We start from the raw sequence: 27,504 nt of genomic DNA on the forward strand, positions 1-27,504 counted from the left end.
TGAGTCCATTCTCCACTCAGCTGACACTAGTGGTAGCAGGGACTGTTGGAAGCCAGCCTGTCTATCTATATCAGCTGTCATCTATTGATCTAGCTGTCCGTCCGTCCATCCAATCAGGGTTTTGCTTTGTTGCTCAGGCTGATCACATGATCCTTAACCTTTGGCCTCACAGGTAGCCAAGTCTTCAGGGTGCCAGCACAGTGTCTGGCTGGGAGTTTGTCAATCCTGTGTTCTTGTCACAGCTATGCACGCGGTTCCCTGTACAGGACTTCAGGTAAACAGCCCTGTATGACAGCTGAGTGCTGCCTGTCATCTGCTGGACAGACTGGCCATGGAGCACGTGGACGCTGCCCTCAGGACCTGGGCAGCTGAGGAACTGCATCACGACTATTCTCCCCACTAAAGCACTTGCCCCTCACACACACACGTTACGTAACAGCTCCAAGATTCCTCCTTTCTGCTTTCAGATCCCACTCAAGAGGTCTCCAGGACAGAAAGTGACAAGACCCTAACGGATGGCCCTCCACGCGTGTTTCAGCCCTTCCTGGGCAACAGAACCAAGGTGGCTGGGGCCCCCCCAAACCTGCCTCTGCCAGTGAAGAACACCATGCTGGCTGCCGCTCTCTTCCCAGAGTTCCTGAAGGAGCTGGCAGCCTTGGCCCAAGAACACTCGATTCTGTGTTACAAGATCCTGGGGGACTTCGAGGACTCCTGCTGTTAGCTTTTTATACTACTATTTTAATAGATACTCGGTTTTATAAGGTTATAGCATCAACTGAATGTTAAATGCAAAGCTGCTTATCAAAAACTGTCCACTTTGATACTTCCTGACAATACTTGATTTGTAGCCGGGTCTCCCTTTGTTATACGGAATGTAAGTCTCTGAGCTGGCTGTCCCTGTGGCGGGTCTTTCTGCTGAGTTTTCCTCTTTACAAGGTTTATAGCTGTTATTCCATCCCTGGAGTGGGGTCCTTCAGCTCGGAGCTCAGACAGCAGCGAGCACGCAGAGGTTCTGTGATCTCTGCACACCGTGACGGGGTCAGCTTTTCAGCAGCCCCAAGGAAGCTCCTCCACAGGGGCATGCACACGCCTGCCCCCTCTACCCTCTGAAAAATGCAAGAAGAGCGTGGAGCTCCGCCTGCCACAGGTACACCTCATCTGCTGCTTCAAATTTTACTTGTAGGACTTGCAGTCTCTCCACACGTATTGCCTTATGTTGTGGGAAAATCCCCCAGCCCCAGCTGTCTGCCCAAAAATTCGCACAGAAAGAATTTGGAATGTGGGGAGTTTTTTTTCTTGTTGCTTGAGAACTTGCTCTAATCAAGACGAAAACACAAGACAGCCTTAATTTAGTACGATTTGCACAAAATGAAGCATACCTATGCAAACTCTTGACCTCAGGCATGTGATCAGGTGAACAGAGTGTGGTATCATATACAAAAATCCCAACCCTTATTATTTGTTTTATGAAAAGAAACGTTAACTTGTGAAACTATAGAGTACTTGGGGGGGTGGTGCAGAATTTGAAGTGCAAAAGATAAAATTTATGCTAACTGAAACCTGTAAAAACCCTGGTAGTTATTTCATTTTGCTAATAGGATGGAAATGTATACGGATCCCAGGGAGCTGGTGAAGCTAGGTGCCTGCTGCTGACCTACAGCTTCGGTGCTTGCCACGCCACTGAAGGCTGAAGCCATATCTGCAAATGGAGTTCTTTAGCCTTATGGTTTTATGCCCATAAATATCGGTATTCATGTCCGTATTTCTCTTTTTTATTCCTTAAAAATAATAGAACTGCTAGGCAAGCATGCTGCTACTTAGCTATACTCTATACCTTTCCCACATATTTATTAATTATACACCCTCTGTAGCAGGTGTCTGTGGGAAAGAGTGACTCTGGGTGTCATCCTCCCCCACCCTGAGGTACTGATGCACACGTATGTCAAAAGGGGTCAGAGATGACTGCCTTGAGTACCAGGTGAAGGGGCAGGAAAACAGATTACCTGGTGTGGGATGTCGATAGCAAACTCATTTGACAACTCTTAACTCCATCTGTTTCTGAGTCCTTCCAGACTTCCCTAAGAGGGCTGTGCTCAGTCTGACAAAAGGAAGTCAGAAACCTGAGCTGGGAACAGAGCACTGAGCACCTCAAAGCCCATGCAGTTGAGCTACGTAGCCAGGGAGGGTGCGGACATGCCAAGAGCGAATGTGAGGCACAGACAGAAGAGCAGGTCCTGATGATTTGAGCTCTCGGCAGGCAGGTGATGACAGGCGCTCTCTGTGGGAAGTAGCAGCCGCCAGGTAGGTTATTTTAGTCCCAAAGTTCACAAGCTGAGCCTTTTTATTCTCTTTTTTGGTAATACATTTTGGGAGAATTTTTAAAAATATCTGACGTGTTTAAAATATGGTCCAGGGACTATGTCCTCGTCCCTGTGACAGGTGTCATCAGCTGCCATGCTTGAGGGGAACAGACCCTGGACTGGCATCACTGTGTCTAGCCTGACGGACCTCAGCAGGGACAGGGAGTAGAGGGTTCCTGGAACATCACAGCATTAACCTAGATCCATAATTCAGGATCTGATTTAAGGTCTAGACTGACGGAATTTTATGGTTCAAAATACACAAGCACACAGGGATAGTTAAAATTGATTTTGAAAATCGTCAGGTAAATGTAAAAATTTGAACAAAGAAAATCCAGTGTAGTTTCAGTCTAAAACAGATTTTCATGGGACATGAAGTACAGTTGCAAGAAGAACTAATTAAAGGTGGTTTTATTATTGAGTTCTTCCTTGCTATGGCAGAGCCACTGTGGGACTGTCCCCATCTGGTTTAGCAGCACTGTGGAAAGTACTGTGACCTGCGGAGAGTGGCGCTGGTGTCTGTGGTGACAAGGAACGGTCCTTAGCGAGTGGCCTTTATTTAGCTTAGATGTAGTGCTTGGTTTTCAGCCCATCAAGACATCCTGAGGCAGGGTGCTGTCAGCCTGGGAACAGAATCTAGAATCGGGAGCTGTGAATGTTTTGGGTTGCTCCAGTTTGGGCAGCGAGCATCTGCATCCCAGCAGTCACGTGAGTTTGCTTCGAGCTCTATTTAGAGGCCTAAAGTTGTGATGTGGCTACCCATTCGGGATTAGCACATGCCAGGCGGCTCTCAGTAGGGAAGTCTAGCCAGCGTGGTGGGGCATGTCACAGCATGATGTTAAATATGACCATGCTCCAATCCTCACTAGGATAGTCTAGTTCAGTTGTTAGTTAGCAGCTGTGTGTTTGCAGAGAAGGCTGTCAAGCCTGCCATCCTTATGAAATGCTTTACTGCAGGGCAGCTATTACTGCACACACCACTTCAAGTCACTGGCCTGGGACAGCCTAATGTACAGTCTGCTGCAAACTTCAAGTCATTTCTGCAGTTGGCTTTTCCTGAGGCAGCAGTTCCTCCGGCAGCTGAGGCCACAACAGCTTTAAACCGTTAGGGGGATATCTTAGCCCCTTTCTATTTCAGCGACCGGTGTGTGAGTCACTAATCCCCATCACACACCAGTGTGAGCTTGGAACAACTTGTCAAGGGTGTGTACTCTACCCTTAAGTCTGTCAAGGAAAGAGACATTTGAAGAGAATGGAGTTGGATCTTTCTTTCTTTCCTTTCTTTCTTTTCTCTGTTTCTCTCTTTCCCTCTTTCTTTTTTTCTAAATGACCATCATAAACGTAATGCTTCACAAAAAGCTCTTGGAGGACTCAGAATGGCTTCTGGGGGATAATTCTGCCTCAGCAAATCTCCTCTACATCCAGGCATTTATTAGTCCATTACTTGTTTTGGAGGACAGATTATCTAGGCAGCTAACTGACTAGATGCAGAGGGCTTCACTAAGAGATTTCTGTAAGGCTCTCTCGGGGGAAAGCACCTGGGCGAGGGAGAGGAAGGCAGAACAAGTCACTGTCAGTAATTCCTGTGGCGGAGCCCACCTGCTGATGCGGATGGTTTCAGCAAGCTGTGCTCTTGTCTTTGAAGATGTGAGTTAACCTCGGTCACTGTTGCCCACACAAGCCTGGCCACAGGATTTTGTCCCCATATTCACAGGGTTCTTTTATGGTGTTTGGATGAGCTGTGTCACTTCAGAACCTGAAAAGGTGATGGAAATGCTCAGACCAGGTTATTAATTTCACTGGGCTGAGGCCACACAAGTCTGTCCTTAGTATGTCAAGTCTATAAAAGGACCACCAAAAGCTAGGTCTCTTTTGTCCCTGCGGACATTTTACATGCGATCAGGCGCTGATAAACTTTCTAAAGACTTCTGTTCAACCATGACCTGGGGAGCCAGTGAGACCGGACTTCACGCAGTGCCTTCTACTTCCCACCCATGGGTCTGTTGGAAAGCAGCTCCCAGGTACAACTGTCTAGAACCTGACAAAGCAGCCCCGTGGCCACATCCACACTGTGTCTGGCAATGGGAAAATTACATGGCCTTCTAGATGGGCTGTTTTCCCTTCGTTTTACTCTTTGAGTCCTTGAAACGGTAGTGACTAAATCCAACCTAACTGAAAGATACAACATAAACGGTGGGCTGTGCCACAGGCTACTGGAATGACCGACTGGAAGGGGCGCATGCTCAGGCCTTTCCTGGCATATTTCCAGATGATCAGTAATTGCGTTAAGAGGGGGCACGGATGGTACTCACCTCAGTAGAATACTGGTGGTTTTTCTATCCATGCCTTGAGAGAAATGAACAAAAGCTCTACTCATCTACAGACCTAGCAAGTGTAGAAGGCTGGCTTTGGACAGAGATGACCTGGAATTTAATTAGCAGTCCGTCTTACAAAGGGAGGGGTGCAGGAAGATGCCTGGGCATTTGTTTCAAGGTTAGACTACGTACATTCTGTTACCGTCCCATGGAGACCATCCAGGCAGAGGCGGCTGGGGTGTGGGTGGGAAGGAGGCTGAGAAGTCATCAGCTCCCAGTACTTTCCCCTACAGTCATGGCTTCTGAGTCACACATCCAGCTGCAGGTGTGTGGGTTCATTGACAGCAGTAGCCTCGGCTATGGCGCCAATTCATGCATTTTAATGAGATTTCCCCTAACTGGTCCAGACTACATTCATGCCTGTGCAAGAAAGGAAAGTCCTCTTTCACAGAGGCCTGTGCCCAGCAGAGCCACACTTGGTGAGTTCTGGTCAGGGTCCAGGCAGAGCAGGCCTTGGCTTTTCCTTGGTAGCTGTGCTATGACCTCTTAAAGCCTGGTGTAGGGTTTAAAGACAACAAAGGGGACATGGCGGAGCTAGATGGGAAGAGTCTCGGAGACTGCGGATGGCGTCCCCTGGGGGAATACTCACTCTGCGTGCACTTTTCAGCTGACAAAACTGTTCTTGGAAACTACTTCTACCAACACCCATCCAAGTGAGCCCAGGACGTCAGCTTCACCACTGTTTCCCGCAAGGGTTGATGACCAAGCCAGAACCTCTGGTAAAAATGGAAGTTGTAAAACTGAACCTTACGTTCTTTATGAAATAAAGGTCCGACCGGATTTGGATCTGAGTGTTCTGGCCACGGGAGCTCAGGCTTGGAGAGCGACAGGGGTCCCCTTTCTCTCTTGTAGGGAGGTCAGCAGAAAGCACTTTAACAGACAGCATCAGGGCAACACAATGTGGGGCCCATAGCTTCCTGGGAGGGTAACATTCTAAACTTCATCTCCTGCTTATCGGAAACAAACCACAGAATTGGCATCCACTCCATGTCAGCTTTTGGCTGGGCAAGGGGTCACTTTCCTTCATTCCGACATCGTGAAGCCATCACTCTGGTGAAGGAGGTGGGGCGTCCACTCTCCCCTGTTCCTCAGATGCCCCTGGAATGATGGCCCCCAGCAATGATCTTACCAAGCCAGAGAACCCCAAGGCCCCCCCACCTACTACTTTGCTGTCAGTTTGACAAGTAGTTCTAAAAACATTTGAAAAACTAGTCATTAGAAGGGGTGTGGAGTTCTGAAGTACTGGGCTGTAAGAAACAGGGCGCCCAGACTCCAGAGAGGGAGGAATAGGGTCGAGGTAATGGGCCTTCATCACCACTGTCAGCTGTACTTCAAGAGTTAAAGGTCAAGATTATGATTTATTAGTTTATAATCTTATTCTTTCCAGGTAAAAAAAATGTTTCAGATCTCTTTTGTTCTTTTTTGGGGGGCTAAAGCATTGCGATGTAAACTGTACAGTCTCTGAAATGGAAGTCATTTTTATGTGCTGTTTCAGCATCTATTTTATTCATTAAACTTATCTGAAAACGCCCGTGCCGCTTAGTTCACCGGGAGCTGACAGTGCAGCAGAGCCTGTGCTCACTCAGATGAGCGGGGACGGCCCCTCCCTTCCTGCCTCTGGGACAGCGTTATGTGGCGTCCGTTTGTCCTGCTGTGGTTTCCTCTCCACACGCCCACTTTCAGGTCTGAACACACACTGAATCCATCCCGCTGTCTCAGTCGCCGGCCTTTCAGTGCTTGACTCCTGGGAAGCCTTCATGGCTCTCGGCTGAGACAGAGCTTTATTGTTTAGAATTACTTCACAGGAGACCATGTTATTCCTTTAATCACTGCGGCCATCATCACAGACCCATTTCCTCCGGCTCCCTCCCAGGTCATCGGGTCTCAGAGGACACACACAAGTGCCAGAACTTGGACCCACAGAACAGCGGCTTTCCCGGGCTCCTGCTCTCAGGGCCACACTGTCCTCCCTCGGGCAGAGGGACCTCACCACATCTCACAAGGACAGCTTCTTCTCCAGTATTTCCTTTATCAGCGTTGGGTCTGCTCGGCTTAGACTTGCTTTCCGCACCAACCCAATCAGCTTATTTATAGCTTTGGGGTTCCTTTTCTTCACATCCATCACCTGTGAAAACAGAAGGTAGGAGGTGAAAATAAAGACACTCACCCAAGAATCTGCAAGGTTGCCACTGATTGCAATTTAAATTCATGTCCTTTCTTCCCTTCATGTAAGATGTAAAATGAGGAGGGGATTACATTCTGAGATTGTTCTATGCTCCTGTCAAAAGGACCTGGGTCCTCTCCTTCTGCTTAAAGTGGACAAGGGAGCTGTGATCACAAATGACCGCTGCGGGAACCAGTGCTCTCCTGGGGTGGGCGCGGCTGAGTCAGGGCGTCTGTGGGGAGCATCAGGCAAATCGGCAGGGGAGCCTCTCAAGATCTCTAGTGCTGCTGGGCAGGCGCCCCTGCTCCCTGCCAACAACAACTGCTCCTTAGAAAACAAGCCTTCGGGATGGCAGTTCACTCAGAGAGGGCTGTAGCAGGGAGGGGTGGTAAGGGCAGGAAGGGCTGAGCGACATCAAATAACGGTGGTACTGGCCTCCCTCCGCAAGGGTCCTGATGGGCAGTGAGTGTGCTTGAGTGCCGCAGGACGAGTCTGAAACCAAGTGTGTCCTTATCAGTCGCTGCAGATGGGGCAGGAAGATGGGGACTGCTGGGATGGTGTGGGCTCATTTTCCTTATCAAGGGCTCTTTACTGAGCCGTCAGTGTCCCTGCACACTGATGTGCATTATTCTGAAAGAGATACTAGTAATTTTTCTCCACTAAAAAATATCTCTCTAGACAATATGATTAGACCTGGGGTGGGCTGGGAGGAGGGAGACCTGCAACTTGGCATGGTTTTTCTATCTTATGCGAAGAACACAAAATGACTTGGTTTTCAGCCATGTTTCTGTCAAAGGATCCTCTCTGTAATTTACAGATCATTTTCCTCTCTGCATCTTCCCTCCTTCACAGGCTGTAACACTGAAGCATTTCCTAGCCTTCCCTCCTTGCAGCAGGTCCTCAAATAACAACTCTGGGAGGGTGACAGACCCCTCGAGTTAAACTCGGGCTTGTACATTTGCCAGTGCCCGTCTAGAGTAGCTCCATGGGGCGCCAACACCAGTGAAGAACTTTCCTCACAGGAACAAGAGTCTTGGCTTTCGTCTGGTTGTCTCTGGGATTTTAAGTGCTGACACAGAAGGAGGGACTGACTGCATCCCTGAGGAAGGGCCGTGGCTGCAGCAGGAACTGAGAACAGATCGCTGCACAGCAAGACCTTGCTCCCAGTGGAGATAGTTACCGTTTGGGGGTGTCCATCTATGGTGGCCTGGCAGAGCTGTTCCAGGGCTTCGCGGTCCTGCATCAGCCCCAGCTGCTGCTCTGACACGATCTGTGCCGCTGTCTTCCCCTGGCCCTTCCACAGCTCCTCAAACACCTGCAGGTGGAGGAGAGAGGAGAGGTGAGGACCTGGGCCGCTGTCGTCCCCTGGCCCTTCCACAGCTCCTCAAACACCTGCAGGTGGAGGACAGAGGAGAGGTGAGGACCTCCAGGTGCCTCTGTGCTGCTGCAGCACCAGGGAGGGAGTGGCAGAGTCAATCAGCACCTGGCCAAGTGGTCTGGCCCAGGGCAAAGCCGCCATCCCTCCCATAACCTTCCCCAAGGGCTAGGAGCATCTCCTTCAGCAAAACCAAGTCTCTCCTGGGGCTGGCCGGCTCCTCCTTCAGGGCGGAGGATGAGGACTCGGGCCGGCCAGGTGTCCCCATTTGATGACTCAAGCCAGGCAACCTTCCTCCTAGAGGGCTGGTGATGGATCTGTCTTGAGTCCACTAAATTAAGGAGGTGACATTTCCGAAGGGATAGGCCACACACGCAGCAGCAGGGAGTTGCCCATGCACAGTCCAGAGCAGCCTGCTAGGAAGCAGGGCTGCGGGAGTCGCAGGCTCCGGCCTCCCTCCGTGTGCCCTGTTGGAAAGCAGAGCCCAGTCTGACTAGGATAATTAGTGTCAGTGCTTTGCTTATTTTCCTACTTAAATAACAACAGACCCCAAAAGAATGAAACTTGGGGAAAAGGCAAAAATTGTGGGAGGCATTGGCTGCTCGGGTTGTTTTTTACATCTAAGAGAGGATGCTGGGCCGTCTCGGTTTGACTCCTGCTCTCAGCTTGCAACCATAAGACATGGGGACACTTCCTGTCTCCATGGTGCCGCTGTGCAGTACAGCCCCCACCCCCCGGCCAGGAAAGACCATTCTTCAGTAACCAGCACACGTGTCAAAGCAAAGAGGAGGAGGTGCCCTGAGTGTCAGCAGGACTGCCGTCCCAGTGAGAATAGAGACCAAGCCAGGAACCTGTACTGTAACATAAGAGGCCAGACTCCTGTAATGATGGGAAAGGATGCCTGTGAGGTCAGTCCCACTTGGGAGTGTGTGTGGACACCTCTCTGGCCACCTCCACCTAGTCCTAGTGACCCAGGAAAAACAAATGTGAACCACAGACCTTCAAGTGACATAAGATATTCAGTGAAAACATGGAACACAGATCTTCAAATCTTAATTCATAAGGAAATAACCCCGACCAGGAGAGAGCTGAGAGGGTTGGACAGTGGCACCCCTCTCTGTGTTTGAGTGTCTCCACTGAGCAAATCAGTCCGGAAGGGCTTTTCATGTGGTTTACCTGGGCGCAAGGCTGCTCAGAGCAAGTCTGGGAGCTATTCTGCCCTATCCCTGATATATTTTTGCTTAATTAAGGCTATAGGAGCTGGGGGGAAGGCTCCGTGGGTACAGAGCTTGCTGTGTAAGTATGGGGGCCTAAGACTGGTCCCAGCTCTGGGCAGGTGGAGACAGGAGGCTCTTTGCTGGCCAGCCAGAAAGCTGCAGGTTCAGTGGTTCTCCTTATCTCAAGAACTAAGGCAGAGAAAATAGAGGAATGTGTGTCCAGCCCTTCTATTACAGAAGTACTTATATGAATAAAGTTAATGTCTACCAGCTATATTTACCATGACTTGGTGAAATTAACCCTCATCCTTCAGGCCATCTGCACAGACTTCTGAAGTCCCTCGCTCAGGCATCCAGAATCAGGAGAGAAGGCAAGGCTCAAGCCAGCACAGCCCCACCTGCAGGGCTGTGCACAGAGCTTGCAGGGCAGCCATTTCCTGGTAAGTAGGCAGAGCTGCTTAGCAGACAGAGAGAGGCACCCCTCCCAGCTCCTCACAACCCCTCCTGGATGGAAAGTGGGACCCTCTACGACAGGAACTTCTCAAGGCTCAGCTGCTGCTCTGGAGAAGGGCTAGCAGTACAGAGTCACGTCCTGGAGTGGTTGCAGGAGCCACCGGGAGCATAATGGCTGACGTGTCCTCTACCTTGGCGCTGGAACCCACTGCTGTCCTTTTCAAAGATTAGCAGCTTTGAAGCCCAGACCTAGCACTGGGCCTGATTCAGCTCTAGTTTCTAACTTTTGCTCCTTCCTATTTAAGCTCCTGGATGAGCCCTCAAGAAGGAAACCAGAGAGGCCTAGCCCTGCTGTCCCGGCCACCTGGCTTCGATGGCCCAGGCTCCCATTGCAGCATAGCCCTCAGCTACTGTCTGTGTCTGCTCACACTCTGAGAAGTGTTACCTCAGGTAATAAGTCACCAACAGCACGGGGAACACAAGCTGGGAAGCTCCAGTCACAGACACGAGCCAGGAGCCACAAGTGGGGCAGAAAAACCTGTGTTCCGGGGACTGAAGCTATACTTGCAACCCAACCACAGGCTGGTTGCACCCAGACCCCTCACCTGCCATTGTCTGTCCTAGGCTTTTGAGTCAGGATAGAGAGAAAAGGCCTATTAAAGAGAGATGTCAGGGAAGGAAAGAGTCATGTCCCTACAGAGAAGGGAACTGTTATGAAGGCCATTCCTGCAGGAAGTGATGAACCCAGCAGAAGCCTCCGGGGAGGCAGGGCAGGGGAGATGTACAGAGAATAGAAGCACCTAGAGAGACTTCAGTGACGTGATAAGTCAGTGCATGGTACAACGTAACATTCCTACATCTGAAAAGCCCTGGTGCCTCTCTCTAAGGCCCATTCCAGCGTGCACAGAGGTTGGTTAAATGGCACTCTGAGTGTGCTGAACATGGCTTTCACCTCTGGACCTCATCTTGGTGGTGCTACCAGCAGCTTTTTCTGGACAGTGCTCAGGAGACAAGGCTCCATCCACTTCCATAAAGAAGCTGCAAACATCTGCCATGGTTCCGTGAGCTGGAGCTTGACCAGCAGTTGGGACACAGCCTGGGCCTCCTTGGACTATATGCAAGTTAGCTGTAATGCTGATATTTCTGGAGTCTGTGTGTCCCAGCTGGCCCTGTCCTGCCACTTCAATACACAGACCTGGCTCCGGAAAGACGACCGCAGGGTGCCTTTGTCCACAGTGGCCGGGAGGTTGTAGGCCTCAGAGCCCCGCTGGAGCACCTGGGAGGAGGATGCCGTGACCGGGAGAAGGACAGAACTAATTGGCGACAATGTCAGCCTGAGGCAGGCGGAGACTGAGGGCTTAATAACAAATCCAACACAAAGAGGCCAGGACGAGTCTTCGTGCGCATCTTTTATCACCAGTTGGCCATGCTGCTAACCTGATACATGCAGCCTCTCCTAGGACCAGAGAGTTTGTGTTCTGTCACACAGTTTCTAAAGCCTAAAGTACGCTTTGTTGAACTCTTCTGCTAATGCATTAAAATGAATTACAACACAATTTTTCTTTTCATCTATTTAAAAAACATAAAAATAAGATGCAAAAAGATGTTTAACATAATTAGTCATTAGAGAAATCCATCTCTAGTGAGATACAATTCACATTCAGGAATGTGACTAGTGAGGATCACGTGTGGTGGAGATGCCTTTAATTCTAGCATTCAGGGGACGGAGGCAGGGGAGCTCTGTGAGCTGGAGGACTGTAGCGTCTATACAGTGAGCTACAATCACACAGGAGCACCTACTGCAGTTCCTAACTGCATCCTACAAACTTATTCCTACAGTGCTGTGTAGCTCTCAACTCTCGAGGACGCTTCTTTTTGTAGCAGACAGAGACCACTGCAGAAAACCACCTCTGGTCAGATACGAATCTAGCTGATTTGGGGGTGTTCAGCCCCTACTGACACATCTACAACACAGCCCTCATACCGACGGCACAGGGACCAAAATGTCTGCTGTGAAACTGGATCTCCTAGAAATGGTGGGGAAACCCCACCAGTGCGGCTGTGTAAACAAGACCATAACAGCAACACGAATACACATGCTATAGCGGAAAAGGGAACCACACAGGTCCCTACCCTTAGACAGGAGCTACAGCAACTAGACTTCAGCTGTCACAGGGATGGGCCACTAAATGGTTAGCCAATACCAAGTCAGCCCTGAAAACACAAGCAGGTACTTTAAGGGACTCATCAGGGCTTTGTTGGTTTACTTTTTGGTGTTTTCACACACATACACACTTTCAAGACAGAATTTCTTTGTGTAGCCCTAGCTGTTCTAGAACTCACTTTGTTGACCAGGCTAGCCTTGAACTCAGAGATCCAACCACCTCTGTCTCCTCAGTGCTGGGATTAAAGGTGTGTGCCACCACATCTGGCGCGTGTGTGCACATTTATGTGCATATAAACAGCAGTAATAAAGAAAAGGAGGCCATGAATTTGAGAGTGGGGCATGGGTGGAAGTGTGGAAATAATATATATTTAAAAAACTTGGAAATACCACTTTTGGGAATATACCCAAAGGAAGTTCATTCCATACCATAAGGTGTATCAACTATGATCATAGCAGCATTATTTGTCATAGCCAGAACCTAGAAACAACCTAAATGCCCCTCAACTGAAGAACTGGTAAAGAAAGCGTGGTACATTTGAGTACTACACAGTAGTAAAAAAACGGTATCTTGAAATTTGCAGGGTAGATCTAGAAAGAAAGACCATATTGAGTGAGGTAACCCAGATCCAGAAAGACAAATATAATATGAACTCACTGGTAAGTGAGGACTCAGAGAGACATACATGGATCTACATAGGAAGGAGAAAAAGACAAGTGAGTAAATGGGAGCATGGAGGTCACAGGAGAGGGCAGAACAGGAGAGGGGCAAAACGGACAGGAACGGAGAAAATGCATAGCTCAGTAAAAACAATAAAAAACCTGGCATAGAATAAAATTATTCCCCTCAAGAAAAAAAAACTTTCAAAAGTAAAAAGATTATCAAGTCCTGGCAAGAATGTGGAGTATCTAGAACTTTCTACTCTCTACAGAGGGTGCAGTCACTTGGGAGAACAGGATTCCAGGGACACCACTCCTATATCTACACCCACAACATTTGAGAACATGCTTATTAAAGAAGGAAGACATGAACTTCAAAGCTGTATCATTCATAAAATTGGAAACAGCCATCCATAAAATGTGGTGTATCTGTAAGATGGAATATTATTTAGCCATAAAATGAAGGCCGAGGAGAAGACTCAAGGGTAGAAACATTTGCTGTGCAAGGGAAAGGAGCTGAGTTCACACCCTCTACACCTGTGGAAAGACAAGGACGGCAGCGAGCATCTGCGACCTCAGTGACGGGGTGTCCACAGGGGAAGTCCCGGGAACTAGGCAGCCGGGAACTAGGCAGCAGCCTGCCTGGCACACAGAACAAGAAGCCTGTCTCAAGGTAGAGAGCAAGAATTGACACCTGTTAATGTCCTTTGGTCTCCACATGTGTTCCACAGAATGCACACATGCTAAAATCACACAAATGTGCACTCACACACCATCACTGACTTTTACACAAGGTAAAAAAGTCCTCATAAACACTGCAATATGCATGGACTATTAATGCATATCAATATGTGATGGAAATCAGACAAAAAGGGCCACATGCTGTATGAGTCCTACACCAGAAGCCAACCACAGGCAAATCCAGAAACAGAAGACAGACTGGGAGAAATGTAAGGTAGGAAAGAACTCGTTTCTTTCAAGGTTTCTTTCTGAGGTGATGAAAGCTTCCGGGACAGAGAGTGGTGATGGTGTCTAACCTTGGGAACAGAGTAAACACTAAAGGATGTTTCAGGAGGCCGGCAACACTCACCTCACCCCCACAAAGGAGAGCTAAGGGACTGTGGGCTCTGCATGTTGAAGTGAAAATGATAGAAACCAGAGGGGGAGAACTAGAGGCCTTGTAAGATAGAGACCTGAAAGGGCTGAGAGAGAAAATGCCTGCCACCTGCTGCCTGGGCTCTCCAGCCAGGGTGGGGCATCTTCCCCTGCAGAGGTGAGGGTGGGGCAGGGAGGGTCTCAGCAAGGTTAGTAGAGGTGCAGGCAATCCTAGCTCCTGGCAGGTTTCACAAACACAGCCTTTAAGACTCTTGAAGTGTAACCCTAGATATGGCCAGCTCCCTTGCTGTGGAAAAGGGAGATGCAGGTTGCTGTAGTCAGGAGCGGTTGGAACACAGTCCATGAAAGGAGCTGTGTGTGAGAACACAAGACTCTTGTGGCCTCAGTTTCTTTAAAGCATGAAATTGTTCTTGGGATGTGTTTGTGCTCCTTCCAGGTGCAGTGGATTATTCAGTACAGCTGGCTACTGTTTGTGTATCTATGGAAAACGTGTTTCTGCCTGTCTGCTTGTCCCTGTGACTGCACACCTTACTCGGGTGACTCTTCTTACTCCACAGAGTACAAACTGTTCGATGCTCAGAATAAAGTTGCCTATTGCAATTAGATGTTAGTTTACCTCATTTTTAGGCCTGCACTCCCAGGTTAACACAGACAACTAAGCAGTAATCAAGACGTCGTCTGAGAGGGGACTTAGTATGTGAACTGTGCTGCTCTGGACGTAAGGATCTCTGGGGCCTCACAGACCAGTGGTTCTCAACCTTCCTGATGCTGTGCTGACCCCAACCATAAAATTATTTCATTCCTACTTCATAACTGTAATGTAAATATCTGTGTTTTCCATTTGTCTAAGGTGACCCCTGTGAAATAGTCATTTGACCCCCCAAAGGGGTCAGGATCCACGGGTTGAAAACTACTACTGTAGACAGTCCACTGTCCTGATGAGTGAGACTGGCCACATAGAATGACTTAAGGCCCCCCCCCAAATATCTAAATAGCAGGGGACAAGTGTGATGACACAGAGAAGGCGAGGTGACACCCCCAAGAGCCGGGCAATCGAGTGTCTTACCAAGGCCAGGGAGTCTAGGGTTCACACCAGTGCCAGGTCTGAAGGTAGTCACTCATACATTTCTGCCACCCCCAAACAGGGTCCTCTACTGGCTCCTCTCACTAACGGGGTGGCCATGATCTACAGAGGCCCGAGGAACCATGCCTGCCAGAGCAGCTCCCCACACTGTGCTACTATGGCTGTTTCAGCTGTGTTCTGGGGAGAAAAGTCCTGACTGTCACCTCATCCTTGGCCACACAGTCAAGGGAGCCTCTGAGGGGAGGCTGGGTGGAACTTTCTTGTCCTTTCGGCACTCAAAGAGTTGGGGAAAGAAAAGCTCCAGCCACTTCCTTAACTCTAAGTCAGTCCCCAGCCCACGGAGATCTTCCTTCTGGGCAGGCACCACCTCAGTAGCAGCCATCATACCTATCTGATTCCCACTGCTGATCACTTGTCTACCTGTGTAGTGCTGTTAGGACTGACTATGAGTGCAATGGTGGGTGTGTACGTGTATATGCATGCTATGGTGTGTGTGTATTCATGGTATGGTGCGTGTGTATGTGTGTATGCATGCTATGGTGTGTGTGTGTATGCATGTGATGGTGGGTATACATGTGTGTATGCATGCTATGGTGTTTGTGTGTATTCATGGTATGGTGGGTGTGTATGTGTGTATGCATGCGATGGTGGGTATGCATGCGTGTACATGTGCTACAGTGGGTGTGTGTTTGCATGCTATGGTTGGTGTGTATGTGTGTATGCATGCGATGGTGGGTATGCATGAGTGTACATGTGCTACAGTGGGTGTGTGTTTGCATGCTATGGTTGGTTTGCACTGTGTATGCATGCTATGGTGTGTGTGTATGCATGCTGTGGTGGGTGTGTGCGTGTGTGTATGCATGCTATGGTGTGTGTGTATATGCATGCTATGGTAGGTGTGGGTGAGTGTATGCATGCTATGGTGGGTATGTGTATGCATACATGTGTATGTGTATACGTGTGCATGCACACATGCATAGTTACTGCCCTCAACCTTCCCTTTCTACTCAGTAGACAGATGATGCAGGCCCCTGACTACTGCTGGTTCTGCCAATGCCCTTACACTAAAGAGCTGATGAAACCCCAGTCACCTGGTGAGGACAACAGCTTTCAAATGTAGAAGTAGCCACACAGTGAGCTCCCCCAACACTGTGCTGTCTATACCACACCTACATGAACTGCTATTCAATGATTTAAAAGAAAAGCCTCTGTGAGAATACAGATGAACAGTTAAATGAAATTAGGAAGCTCATGTATGATAGGAATGAGAAATTCATCAGAGATGGAGACTTAGAAAACGAACAGAAACCCTGGAAATGAGGAGTTCATTAAATCAAATTTAAAAAAAAAAAATCAGTCAACAGTCTATAGCAGAGTAGATTAAATGAAACAAAGAGCAACCAAGCTTCAAGCCAGGTGTGGAACATCACAGTCCAACAGGAAAGGAAAAAGGAAAAAGAAGCAGGACTCAGATTTTCAGGGAATCCACTATGTGATCGGCAGGGGAGGGGAGCAGAGGCTAGGAGCACAGAAACGCTATGTGATGAAGTGAGGGCAGACAGCACCTTACATTTCTGGAGAAGCGCAGAAAAGCATGTATGGGGAGGCCACAGCCCTATCCAGACACACGATCAGAAAACACCTTCACCAGTGTTATAAACAAGCTGTCAAAAGTACAGAACCTAGAAAGGATTGAGCTAAGAGCAACCCTGTTAGAATTACAGCAGATTTCTTATTAGAAATAAGAAATAGGAAGGAGGAAGCAGAATGGAAAACTCCAAGTCCTTAAAAGAAAAAGTCAAACAAGATTATTATGGTTTAGCACAATTATCCTTCAAAGTGAAGGACAAATAAAGACCCTGTAGGACAAGCAAAACCCAGCCAATCCTATGAGAGATGCTTGCGGGAATTAAGTATCCAGAAGTTAGACAGTTTCCATCACGATATGCTTTCATTAGCAGAGTAGATGTACACACAATAGGAAAATAGAAAAGAACCAAACATTATCAACACAACAAACCAACATAAAGATGAAGAGAGGAAAAATAAAGAATATTCATCTGCAAAAAAACCTCAACAGAATGGAAGGCATAAATTCATACTTTTCAATAATAATATTAAATATAAGTAAGCTAAATTCTCCAATTAAAATATACAGATTGGTTGAATGAATTTAAAAACTCAAGACCCAGCAAATGCTGATGACATGAAACTAACTTCACAAATGAAGATCACACAGATACTGAAAATGAAAGGATAGAAAATGTTACTTCAAGCAAATGGATCAGAAGGGACAATAAAGGTCATAATCATTAAGGGATCATTTCATCAAAAATAATCAACAATTATAAATCAATATGCACCCAGTGTTGTGATATTCAGCTACAGCAAACAAACGCTAGTAGGTCTAAACTGAGAGACAAGTTCCAGTGTAACAGTGGAGTTCAGCACTCCACTCCCATCCGTGGACATCACCCAGGAACAGCCTCAAGTTCAAAGTTAAAGTACATTACAGATGAGTGGACTTAGCAGAAATCAACGTAACTCTGGATTCAATAGCTACAGAACACAGTCTTTCCCTTAGCCTGCGAACTTTCTTTACAATAGATCCTGATAAAACAAGTTTAACAAACTCAAGGTTAGGCTGTAGGTCACTGGTAGAATGCTCTCCAGTGGGTACGAGGCCCTGGGTTCTATTTCTAGCACCAAAGAGCCCCACCCATATTTAGGAGCCAGAGGTGTAACTCTGCATACAGTCCAACCCTAATGCCACAAAACAAAACACAAAAACAGAAAAGCAAGTTTAACAGCTGAAATCAAATCTCTATTTTCTGACCACAATGGAATGAAACCAGAAATGAGGAACAAGACAACTACAGGAGTTACACACTGGGCGGGAACTGAAGACACACCTCTGAACAAATTGTGTGAAAGGAAAGGAAAAAGTTCCTTAAAACTGTGAAAATGCAAACCAACCAAACAAGAAACCCAACATTCCAAGACCTGTGATCTAAGGCAAGAGCAGTATTAGGAGGGAAATCTGCAGAAACAGGGGCACACACTAGAAAAGGAAAAACCTAAGTCAATGATAGAGTTTTCAGCTATTTGCACATGTAGTGTGTGTGTGTGTGTGTCCACATATGTATGGGTGCACATATGTATTTGTTGATATCTTTCTGGATTGTTCTCCACCTGATATCTCACTTGAACCCAGAACCCAAGGTTACTATTGAGCTTGCTCTGGGAATACCTGGTCTCCACCTTCCACACATGGAGGTGGGCTGCCACGCCTGTCCATGGGTGCTAGAGATCAAAACTCTGGCCGTCACACACAGAGTCCCCACCCATCCAATAACATATCTGAAGGGTTTAGAAAAGCAAGAACAAACCAAACCCAAATTTAGTAAGTAAATAGCAAAGATCAGAGCAGAGAGAGAGTAAAAAGACAACAAAAAAGAAGAAACAAGTTGGTTCTTTGAGAAGATAAAATTGACAAGTCTTTAGCTAGACTAACAAGAGAAGACTCAAAGTTTAAAAAAAAAAATATGAGGCAATGTAGGTGGCACAAGGCAATAAATCCCAGCACCTTGGGGGTCTAGAGGCCTGGGTAGCAAGTCTGTGGACAGCTGAACTACACAGAAAAACCATCTCAAAAAAACAAAAACATAGAAAGAAACCAAACAAACGTGAGAAGGGATACATTACCACTGATACCACAGCAATACAAATGATTAGAGATTATTTTGCAATTAACACATTGAAAAACACTTCATAAGTAAAAATCAGTGAACTATACATTTAATGAAAACAAACTTAAATTATAGCATAGCCCCTTCCTTTTTGAAGTCTTCATCTCTCTGAGCTTAAGTCCAGCTGCCTTTGGCCCTGGCTCCCCGCTTTTCTCATTCCTTGTTCATATATGAGTAGAGTCTGAGAATGATGTTCACCCAACAGCAATAACAATTATTTTCAGGGTAGTATTTGAGAATCTATATATTTAATGTACTACTGAAGGTTCTGTCTGTCAGCTAAAAGCAGTGTCTTCATAGGTAGCCCAGCTTGGCTGTGAACTCACTACGTGGTCAGGCTAACTTAGAACTCTGGCTCTCTCTGCCTTAGTCTCCTGAGTACTGCCATTGCAGGCTTATATCACCATGAACGGCTACTTAAATCCTTTATAATCAATAAACACAATATTCATTACTTCTGCTCAGAAAAATCAATCGTTTTCTTACAAACAGAAAGCAAAGAGCAGAAAATGCAAGATAAATTCCCCAAGGCCCTGATCCGTGAGGGCGATCCCCCAGCAGCACAAACTAAACACTGCAGATCAGGTTTTATTTTCATTTCATGGTCTCACGGAAGTCAGGGTTCACCCACTCCTTTAGACATGCTGGAAGTTGATAAAATGTGAACATGTCTCTATCTGTGGCTAAAGCCAGCTGTCAGCATCTTCCCGTCCTTTCTATTTCTCTCCACCGGAACTATCTTACTCGAGAAGGTTTTTTTCTTCTTTCATTTCAAATGCTCCGATTCATCTGCTCTTATGTGTACACATATTTTTTTGCCCTCGAGCCATCTACTCTTTCCACAATTGCTGAGCCCTGTCATAAACATTTGTAGTCCTCTGACATCTACAAAAGGCAAAGCCATTCCTGGGTGTCGGTCCCTGTAGCTGACAGCCTCACATGCGGCGGCTCACAGAACCTTCTCCAGTTCCTGTCCCCAGTTTCCCAGCAGAGAGCTTGGGGGATGCTCAGTGGTGTCTCATAATTAACCAAAGGCAGCCGCTTCCCCAAGCCACTACTGTCGGACTGCATAAATACTAAATGCAAAGGCACCATTAAAATAACATTAGGGTTCTGGCTGAAGCACTGACAGCTGTGCGCCTCTGAAGTTGAGATGAGGCAGCCCTGGGTGTTCTTTATCTTTCTGGGTACTATTTGTAGACTTTTCTGAATCCGAGGAATCATGCACCCACCTAGCCTTGTTAGTGGAGGTGGTTAGGGAGGCGGCCCCTTTACACGATGTTCTTTTTCCCCATATCTCCACACCGAGGCGCACATGTAAAATAGCATCTCCCAAGCATGTAGCAGACTGACCCCAGCTCCTGACTGAGAACAACTCCTGAAGGGCAGGTCTGTGACAGAGACCGAGGCAGCCTTGGACCTGCCGTGAAGAGAGGAGAGGAGCAGATGGACTGGAGAGGCTACATGGTCAGCCAACATTTGGGGTAGACGCTCAGGGGAAAGGCAGACAATAGCTAGTTCTCCCAACAAGCTAAAAACAGAAGCAAACCCTCTGCTGACTCTCCATGCTGCACTGTGAGCTTCCTCCCTGTGCCAAATGAAATCTTCCCGGATTCAAACTCGTGGTCACTTATACTTCAGTGATGAGATTCACTTAGTGATGCCATTTAGGTTTTACAGAAAACATTAGCTGGGACTGTGGAGCAATGGGAGTCTTCCGGGACTGTGCACGTACCTGCTTAGCTGCTGCCGAGGAAACCGCTTTACTGTCCAGCAGGTCCAGGAGCTCGGCCAGCGCACCAGGTGTGACAGGACTAGCGGCCCCAAGGAGAGAGGAAAAGTCAACATCTTACATCAGCAGGCACTGGTTGGCACCAGAATTCAAACTCTCACTCTTGAGTGTTTAATCAACCATACCCAAGGATGAAAGTAATAGGCTAATTGGCTGTATTATTTTGTACTTTAGAAGTATGAGCTTTTATAGTGCTGTGCTTTTTAAAATTCTTTATTTTACCACCCAACAATAACAGCTGTTTGATGGCAGTTATAGCAAAAGAAAACTGCTCAATGTGATTAGTTCAAAAAGGAGGTGGCTACGAAATTCACGAACCACAAAGAAAAGGGGTAAAAAAATCCAATAATACTTTTGACTGAAAGATCAACCTGAAAATAACTTTAAACAAAAGAGCTAACAAAACCACTTTCCTGAGTGTCTTTATGCAAATATAAATTCCTTTTCACTGTAAGGGAAATGTGGTGTCAGTATCATGGGATGTCTATATGCATTGCCCTTGTATACCTGCAGATTCTTACTGGTGTTTTCAACACAGAACTATCTTGACTAAAGCCTAAGAGAGAGGCAGAAGACTGCAAAGGAAACAACAGCCTTTTCTGACAAGAAATAGTCAGTTTGTTTTCAAAATGTAGGTTGCTTGGATGCCCCACAATCACCATTTATCTTAGAGTGGAGACCACATACACAGCCCAAAATAAGCACTGAGGATGTGCTAGGTTTTTAGAACATGAAAAGAGGTCACCATTCATAAGTCGATGACTGCCATGGTCCATCTGACCTGCTGCACCAGAGTGCATAGGGAGAGCGGCTGATAGGGAGAAAAGTTATTCTCCACCGTCTTCAAGGCTGGAAACAGATCAAAGTACCACCGAGCCTATATTTAGTGAGTTCCTGTCTTGTTGTCCCTAGTACCTTTTTCTGTGTCTTCACAAGAATTAAAGGGTAAACAAGTCCTCCAAGACATTTTGTAGAAAAGCACTAATCTTTTTTTCCCTTTTTTATATTTTAAATAAAAAATGTTATTTAAAAGTTTTTTTTTTCCATTTTATATACCAGCCAGAGTTCCCCCTCTCTCCTCTCCTTCCACTTCCCCCACCTTCCCACATCCACTCCTCAGGAAAGGTAAGGCTCCCATGGGGAGTCAACAAAGTCTGGTATATCAAGTTTAGGCAGGACCAAACCCCTCCTCCCTGTATCTAGGCTGAACAAGGTATCCCTCCATAGGGAATGGGCTCCAAAAAGCCAGTTCATACACTAGGGATAAATCCTGGTCCCACTTCCAGGGCTCCCCACAGACTGCCCAAGCCACACAACTGTCACCCACATTCAGAGGGTCTAGTTTGGTCCTATGCAGGTTCCCCACTGTCAGTCCAGAGTCAGTGAGCTCCCACTAGCTCAGGTCAGCTGTCTCTGTGGGTTTCCCCATCAAAATCTTGACCCCCCTTTGGTCACATAACCCCTCTTCTCTCTCTTCAATTGGACCCTGGAAGCTCGGTCCAGGAAAAGCACTAAACTTATTCCTCAAAGTTCCACATCCAAGACTCCATTTCCTAGGATTATAATATACGACTTTGGAGCACACACAAAAATTCGTACCATGATGCTATAAAAGATGTGGGGTAGAGAGGGAGAGAGAAAGTGTTAGATCACATAAGAAGGATGTACTTTGCCTTACAGAAATTCATCACATGACCTTAACTGATCAGTTTGGTTAGAAATTTCCTCTAGAGGGTTCTTGACTGACCTAACAGCAGACGAATTTCTCGGTCACACTGTTGCTCTCACAATGCATTGAGACAGTAGGCCAGTGATTCCTGTGACTTGAAACTGCTCACAACTCGGACAACTGGCACATTGCACATACAGCTGCTCCTCAGCACCTACGGGTCTGGGAGCCCGAACACACTATCCCACGGATACCAAAGTCTGCGGGTGCTCATGTCCTTCATACATGGTGATATAATCATCGAGAACCTGTGTACACCTTCCCTATGCCTCAGGTAATTTCTTGATTACCTACCTAATATGATATGGCCGGTATGCAAACAGTTGTAAACTGTGTTGTTTAGGAAATACTGATGAGAAATGAGTCTGGACATGCTCACTGCTGTTGTAATTTTTCAGAGGTGTTTCCGATCTGTAGTTGGTTGAACCCCAGATATGGAAAGCTGACTGTAAACCGCGAGACCATGACAAAGATCAGTACCTGTCACACTGGTCCTGAGAGGCACTCCTCGTCAGTTAAATAAGTAAACCATCAGGACTCAGACTTGGTGGTGGCAGCAGCACAGCCTACTAATTTGCTGCTGTCAGATAATCTTGGATTCTGGACAGCTAATGTGTCTCCGTGAAAGGAGACTCTGCCATCTCAAGGTTGAGCCTCCTGTACTCTAGTCTCGTCAGTTCTTAGGCAGTGAACCTGGGAAGGAGTAGAATGGGATCTGCAAGCCTTGCAGTCCCTTGTCACAACTCCATTTCCAGCTCCAAGAGCAGACACCCTGACACTAAGCTCTACCCCATGAAATGACAGCCCATCTCAGTCTTACACTTAACCCCCATATCCCCAGCTAAAGCAAGATCAAAAGGGTCCTGGACGATGCAGAAGTCTGGACCTCCAGGTGGCACTTGCTGTTCATTGATTCTTTTGTTCTCTTATTTTCTGGGGCCCGACGGGTACCCCCCACTCCTAATATTCTCCAGGGTCTCAGACGCAGGACAAATCCTTAGCTATTTCCTAGGAATGCCAGCTGAGAAGTGCAGAGTTTTCCAGATGCTCTTTCCTCTTCCCATTGCACCTAGCCACTCCCACCAGCCCTGCACACAGCACTTCCCCCAAATCTTCCCAGGATTCTCACTCCCTTTTCAGGCAGCTTTAATCTTGTCCCTTGTACCTGCTCAAACCTTCCCTACTGGGAAACATCCCAACTGACCCTGCAGCTACTTGTCCGGATTGGCTTGGTAACTTTTGCAAGTAAATAACTGGTTAAATGAATAAACCTATGTTTGTTACCACTGGCCCTCTGTGAGCACATGTATTGGGATTGTACTCTACCCCTAAAGAGTTCTCTGAAAAACCACACCCTCACTAGCTGCTAAGAACCCCGCTTTCCTTCCTCATGTACCCTGGACCCCGACTCCAGCTACAGCCCTGAGAAAAGCCCTTATCCAGGGCTTCTTGGGTCTTTCTTCTTTCTTCCTGGCATCCCTCTTCTACTCCTTGCCTATTTACCCTGCCAGTTTAGTGCTCACTTCCTTGGTTCCCAGTGTCCATGGAAATATACAGCATTTGGTAACTGATAAACCAGATGTCAACCCACCAGAGGAATGACTGTGATGAAGATTAATCCTGCTTCAGGACCATCAACTCTGGAAACTGTCGTTCACTTTAACTAAAGCATCTTGGTGTCTCCCCAGTACCTGCATTGTAGTATAGTGTGTAATCTCATGTGATGTGTATATGTAATCTCATGATTACATCTCAATCTTCTTGGTACATATATCTGTGGATGGTCAGGAAGATGACTTCTCATTTAGCTATATAGTTTTGATATATAATATATACTGGGACATGGTTCATAACTGAATCTGTTTGTCCCACAAGGACTGTGGACACTTAAAAGCCTGTCTTGCTCTTTTGCTCAGACTAACTGCACACAATTACCTCAAAGCAAGTTCAAACTAGACTAAAGGCTTTTTCTAAACAGATCGTGAGTTTGGAACTTTGCAGCTGTGAACAAGGTCAGAGGTGCAGATGTCCAACCTAGGTTGCTACACAAAGCACCTTAAGAAGAGCTTGCCAATTCTTCACCTTCCAGTCTGCTCAAAGTTTGTCACTGGGGACTGCTTACCCCCACCCGTCTGGTTACAGTTTTACTCCTGAAACCCTTGTGTTGCCTGTTGCCATGGCAACGGCTCAACTCCTAACTGCTTACCCTAGGAATGTGCTTTTGACCAATGAGCAATAACTATTGTAATTTCTTTATGGCAGCAAGGCTCCCTGGAGAAAAAGAGTTTTTAGGCTAGAAAGAAGAAGCTAGAATAGGCTGGGAGGAAGCAGAAGTAGGACAGAATTAGAGTAGAAGCAGGGCAGTAAAGGAACTGATTAAAAACAAGGAGTGAGAGATTCATTTGCGCTCAGGCCTTCTCTGATTGTTGCGTCCTCTCTGAACCATGAGCGGGCCTGGAGCTGACTATCCAAGAGCCAGCTTGGTCTCCTTCATGTTCTTTGTCTCTCACCAAGCGATGAAGCCCTGTGAGGCAGTGGGATTCTGCCAGCAAGCCCATCTATCAACAGATACAGGCACTCAACCTTGGATCAGAACTGTGAGCCAGCATAATTCCCTTTGCTGTCCACGGTCCCTGGTCTGTGCTGACAACAGAAAAGGACGAAGGCACCCATCAGGCTAAAAGTCCTTTGAACTGTGGGTCTCTGGTCTCTTCATGTGATCTGGGATGACTCAGTACACTTATACTTGGATTGGAATACCTCGAAGCATTCACTATATGCTAGTGCTTCTGAACCCTTCTGAGGGAGCACTAGATGATCCACGTTAACTTAACAGGCTAATTTCCCTGTTATGGCAGAAGCTGTTGAGAAGGCTGTTCAGAAAGTCTACTAAGGATCCTGTAAACACGTTACACTAGGGCCAGTAAGAGTTCGGAGGGTCAGGGGAAGGATATGTGAAAATGTGTGATCAGGGCAAGTTTCTAGACATATGCATGCTGTCCAGACTCATCGGCTCAATCTTCATACCACACTGAAGACATTTTGTTGAAATAACTGACTGTGCAAAAATCAATCTGTATACAACATAAAAAAGAAAGAGAGACACAAAAAAATAGGCTACTCAGCAAACCTCCAATTCACAGACACTGAGTGGAGAGTCAGGGTGACCAACCAGCATAAGGACACTGAACAGAGCAGGGTCTTGCCTGCTGAACCATCTGAGGGAGGTCATCTGACTTCATACAGCCTCAGTTGCCCCATCTGCTTAACAGAAGAGCTGAATCTGAGATACCAAAGTTCTCTTCCAAGATGACATTTAAGGAGCTCCACAAACTGCAACCATCAACATGGTCAAGAGATTTCAGCTACGGCTCAACTGTGCCCACCCCATAATATACATGCTGAAGCTGTGACCATCTGATATGATGGATTAGGATGGTGGAAACTTCGGGGAGTGCCTGGGGTTGGATGAAGTCACAAGGGAGGGTACCACAATGGGATTAGGAACCTTATGAGAAGAGACCAGAGAACCTTCTCTTCTTTCTCAAACACCCCACCACGTGAGGATGCAGCAGACTGACGGCCGCCTGAATTGTGAGAAATCAAAGTCTATTTAAGGGATCCATCTTGGATACTTTGCTATAACTGCCCAAGCTATTAATACACGCCATGAAGTAGGAGTAGCCCTGAGACCCACAGTTTGACCTGAAATCCTTCGGGGTGGCTCCTGGCCATCGCTCCAGTCTGTCACCTACCTTTCCAGCCTGCCTATCTCAATACCCCGGAGCCTTTGGGCTTTCTGAGCTCCCGTGGCTGGCTGCTTGTCTGACCATGGAACTTCTAGATGTTTGTACTCCATACCCTCACCCACTCAGCAAACCCAAAGTTCTTCAGGGCTTGGATCTTGAATGACTTCCTGAGGATTTCCCTGCACCCCACATAGGCTCCAGTTCTGTGCTTCCCAGGCCACATGCATGCCTCTGGGATAGCAGGATCAGACTGAGGAGGTGGATGCTTTCTTGTGGCCTTGTATGGGCCACAAGTGAGCCCATTTCTCCTCTTGTTCTTCCTCCAGCTGCTAAGCCCTAGCACAGTACCACAGACTGTGCACTTCCAGAGATTTGAGCACAGGATGAATTTTCAGATAGGCTGGATAATATTTTTAGAATGTGGAACACAAAGGGGCTGTTTGTTGTCTTGTTAGGGGACCCTAAGGGAGAACAGGCAGAGTAAAGAATTCACCCTGCCCTATTTCAACTGCCTCTGGACACAGAGTTCATGATACAGAAAGAAAGAAATCCCCAGACCTCACTCACCTCTCACTGACTGCAAGATTCTGTTGCTTTAAATAGTACAGAAAAGTGTTCAGGACCCAGTTAGTCACCTTTTTTGGCTCTGCCCTAGTTTCTTTTATCACATTTTGGAAGAACTCCAGGAGGCCAACTTCATTCTGTTAAAAAAAAAAAATTACACATATATACGTGTGTGTATTTGTGCGCGCACATAAGTAATACATCCATATAGAGATAGATACGTACATCTCCTCGCCAAACTAAAAGCAGACAGTTGGATACCACGGCCTCTACAGCCACTCTGAATCTACATAGTATTTTTCCCAAAGGAATATATACATATTCCTAGTACTATATAAACTAGTACCAGTTTCAGGGGCCCGAGGATAGTGAAATCCACTGTCCTCCACACTTGCCTCTGCCACTTTGGTGCCCTTTCTCTCTCCTGTCCTGTCCCCTTCTGGACATCCTGATGTCCACTGGCAGAAAGGTAACAAGTGAAGCATAACCACATGTATTCTTCATGTTGTCCCGGGAGGCAATGGTGCTGGAATGTTCCAAATCAAGCAAGGAGATGTATACATGTGACCCAGTGAAACTAGCTCCACAGTGGGCAGAGGAAGCCTCTGGCTTCCAGGCCTCCTGAGCCCGGCTGGTATGGTGGTCTTACCTCTCCCCCTGCTCTAGGAGATATTTAGCTAGGTTGGCTCAATGAGTAGACTTGTTTCATGGGCTTTACTGTTTGTCCCCCTCTGGATGGCAGCATGAGTTAGGGCCACCCTGATCCTGTTCATTCTGTTAAGTACAGCCAAAACCATGTTGTGCCTACTGTACACCACACCATCCTTTTCCTGCTGCATTCTCCTTTAAGTATTAGGGACCGCCGGAATTGCGCCAGCGAGTAGCCAGGACACTCATTACATTGTAACTACTCATCAACTCAGAGTGACAGGGCTAGCCCTGGAGTTTCTGTA

At 47.1% G+C, this 27,504-nt stretch overlaps 2 protein-coding genes across 7 annotated transcripts in view; one reads left to right on the top strand and one right to left on the bottom strand.

Annotated features, from left to right (window-relative positions):
• The window catches only part of Fhip1a (FHF complex subunit HOOK interacting protein 1A), a 226,460-nt gene extending 220,194 nt beyond the window's left edge, over nucleotides 1-6,266 (top strand). For all 5 annotated transcript variants that reach the window (XM_085682533.2, XM_085682535.2, XM_085682534.2 and 2 more), the window contains one exon: nucleotides 468-6,266. In XM_085682533.2, the coding sequence (XP_085538659.2) occupies nucleotides 468-721 (254 nt within the window). In that variant the 3' untranslated portion in view covers nucleotides 722-6,266. The remainder of the gene's footprint in view (nucleotides 1-467) is intronic.
• A 278-nt stretch (nucleotides 6,267-6,544) lies between these two features.
• The window catches only part of Gatb (glutamyl-tRNA amidotransferase subunit B), a 78,970-nt gene continuing 58,010 nt past the window's right edge, over nucleotides 6,545-27,504 (bottom strand). For both annotated transcript variants that reach the window (XM_048424736.3, XM_048424734.3), the window contains 4 exons: nucleotides 26,555-26,688; nucleotides 20,453-20,531; nucleotides 8,080-8,214; nucleotides 6,545-6,860 (listed from right to left, as the gene is read on the bottom strand). In XM_048424736.3, the coding sequence (XP_048280693.2) occupies nucleotides 6,732-6,860; nucleotides 8,080-8,214; nucleotides 20,453-20,531; nucleotides 26,555-26,688 (477 nt within the window). In that variant the 3' untranslated portion in view covers nucleotides 6,545-6,731. The remainder of the gene's footprint in view (nucleotides 6,861-8,079; nucleotides 8,215-20,452; nucleotides 20,532-26,554; nucleotides 26,689-27,504) is intronic.

Source organism: Myodes glareolus, chromosome 20 (assembly GCF_982192425.1).
Source record: "Myodes glareolus chromosome 20, mMyoGla1.1, whole genome shotgun sequence".
Classification (NCBI taxonomy): Eukaryota; Metazoa; Chordata; class Mammalia; order Rodentia; family Cricetidae; genus Myodes; species Myodes glareolus.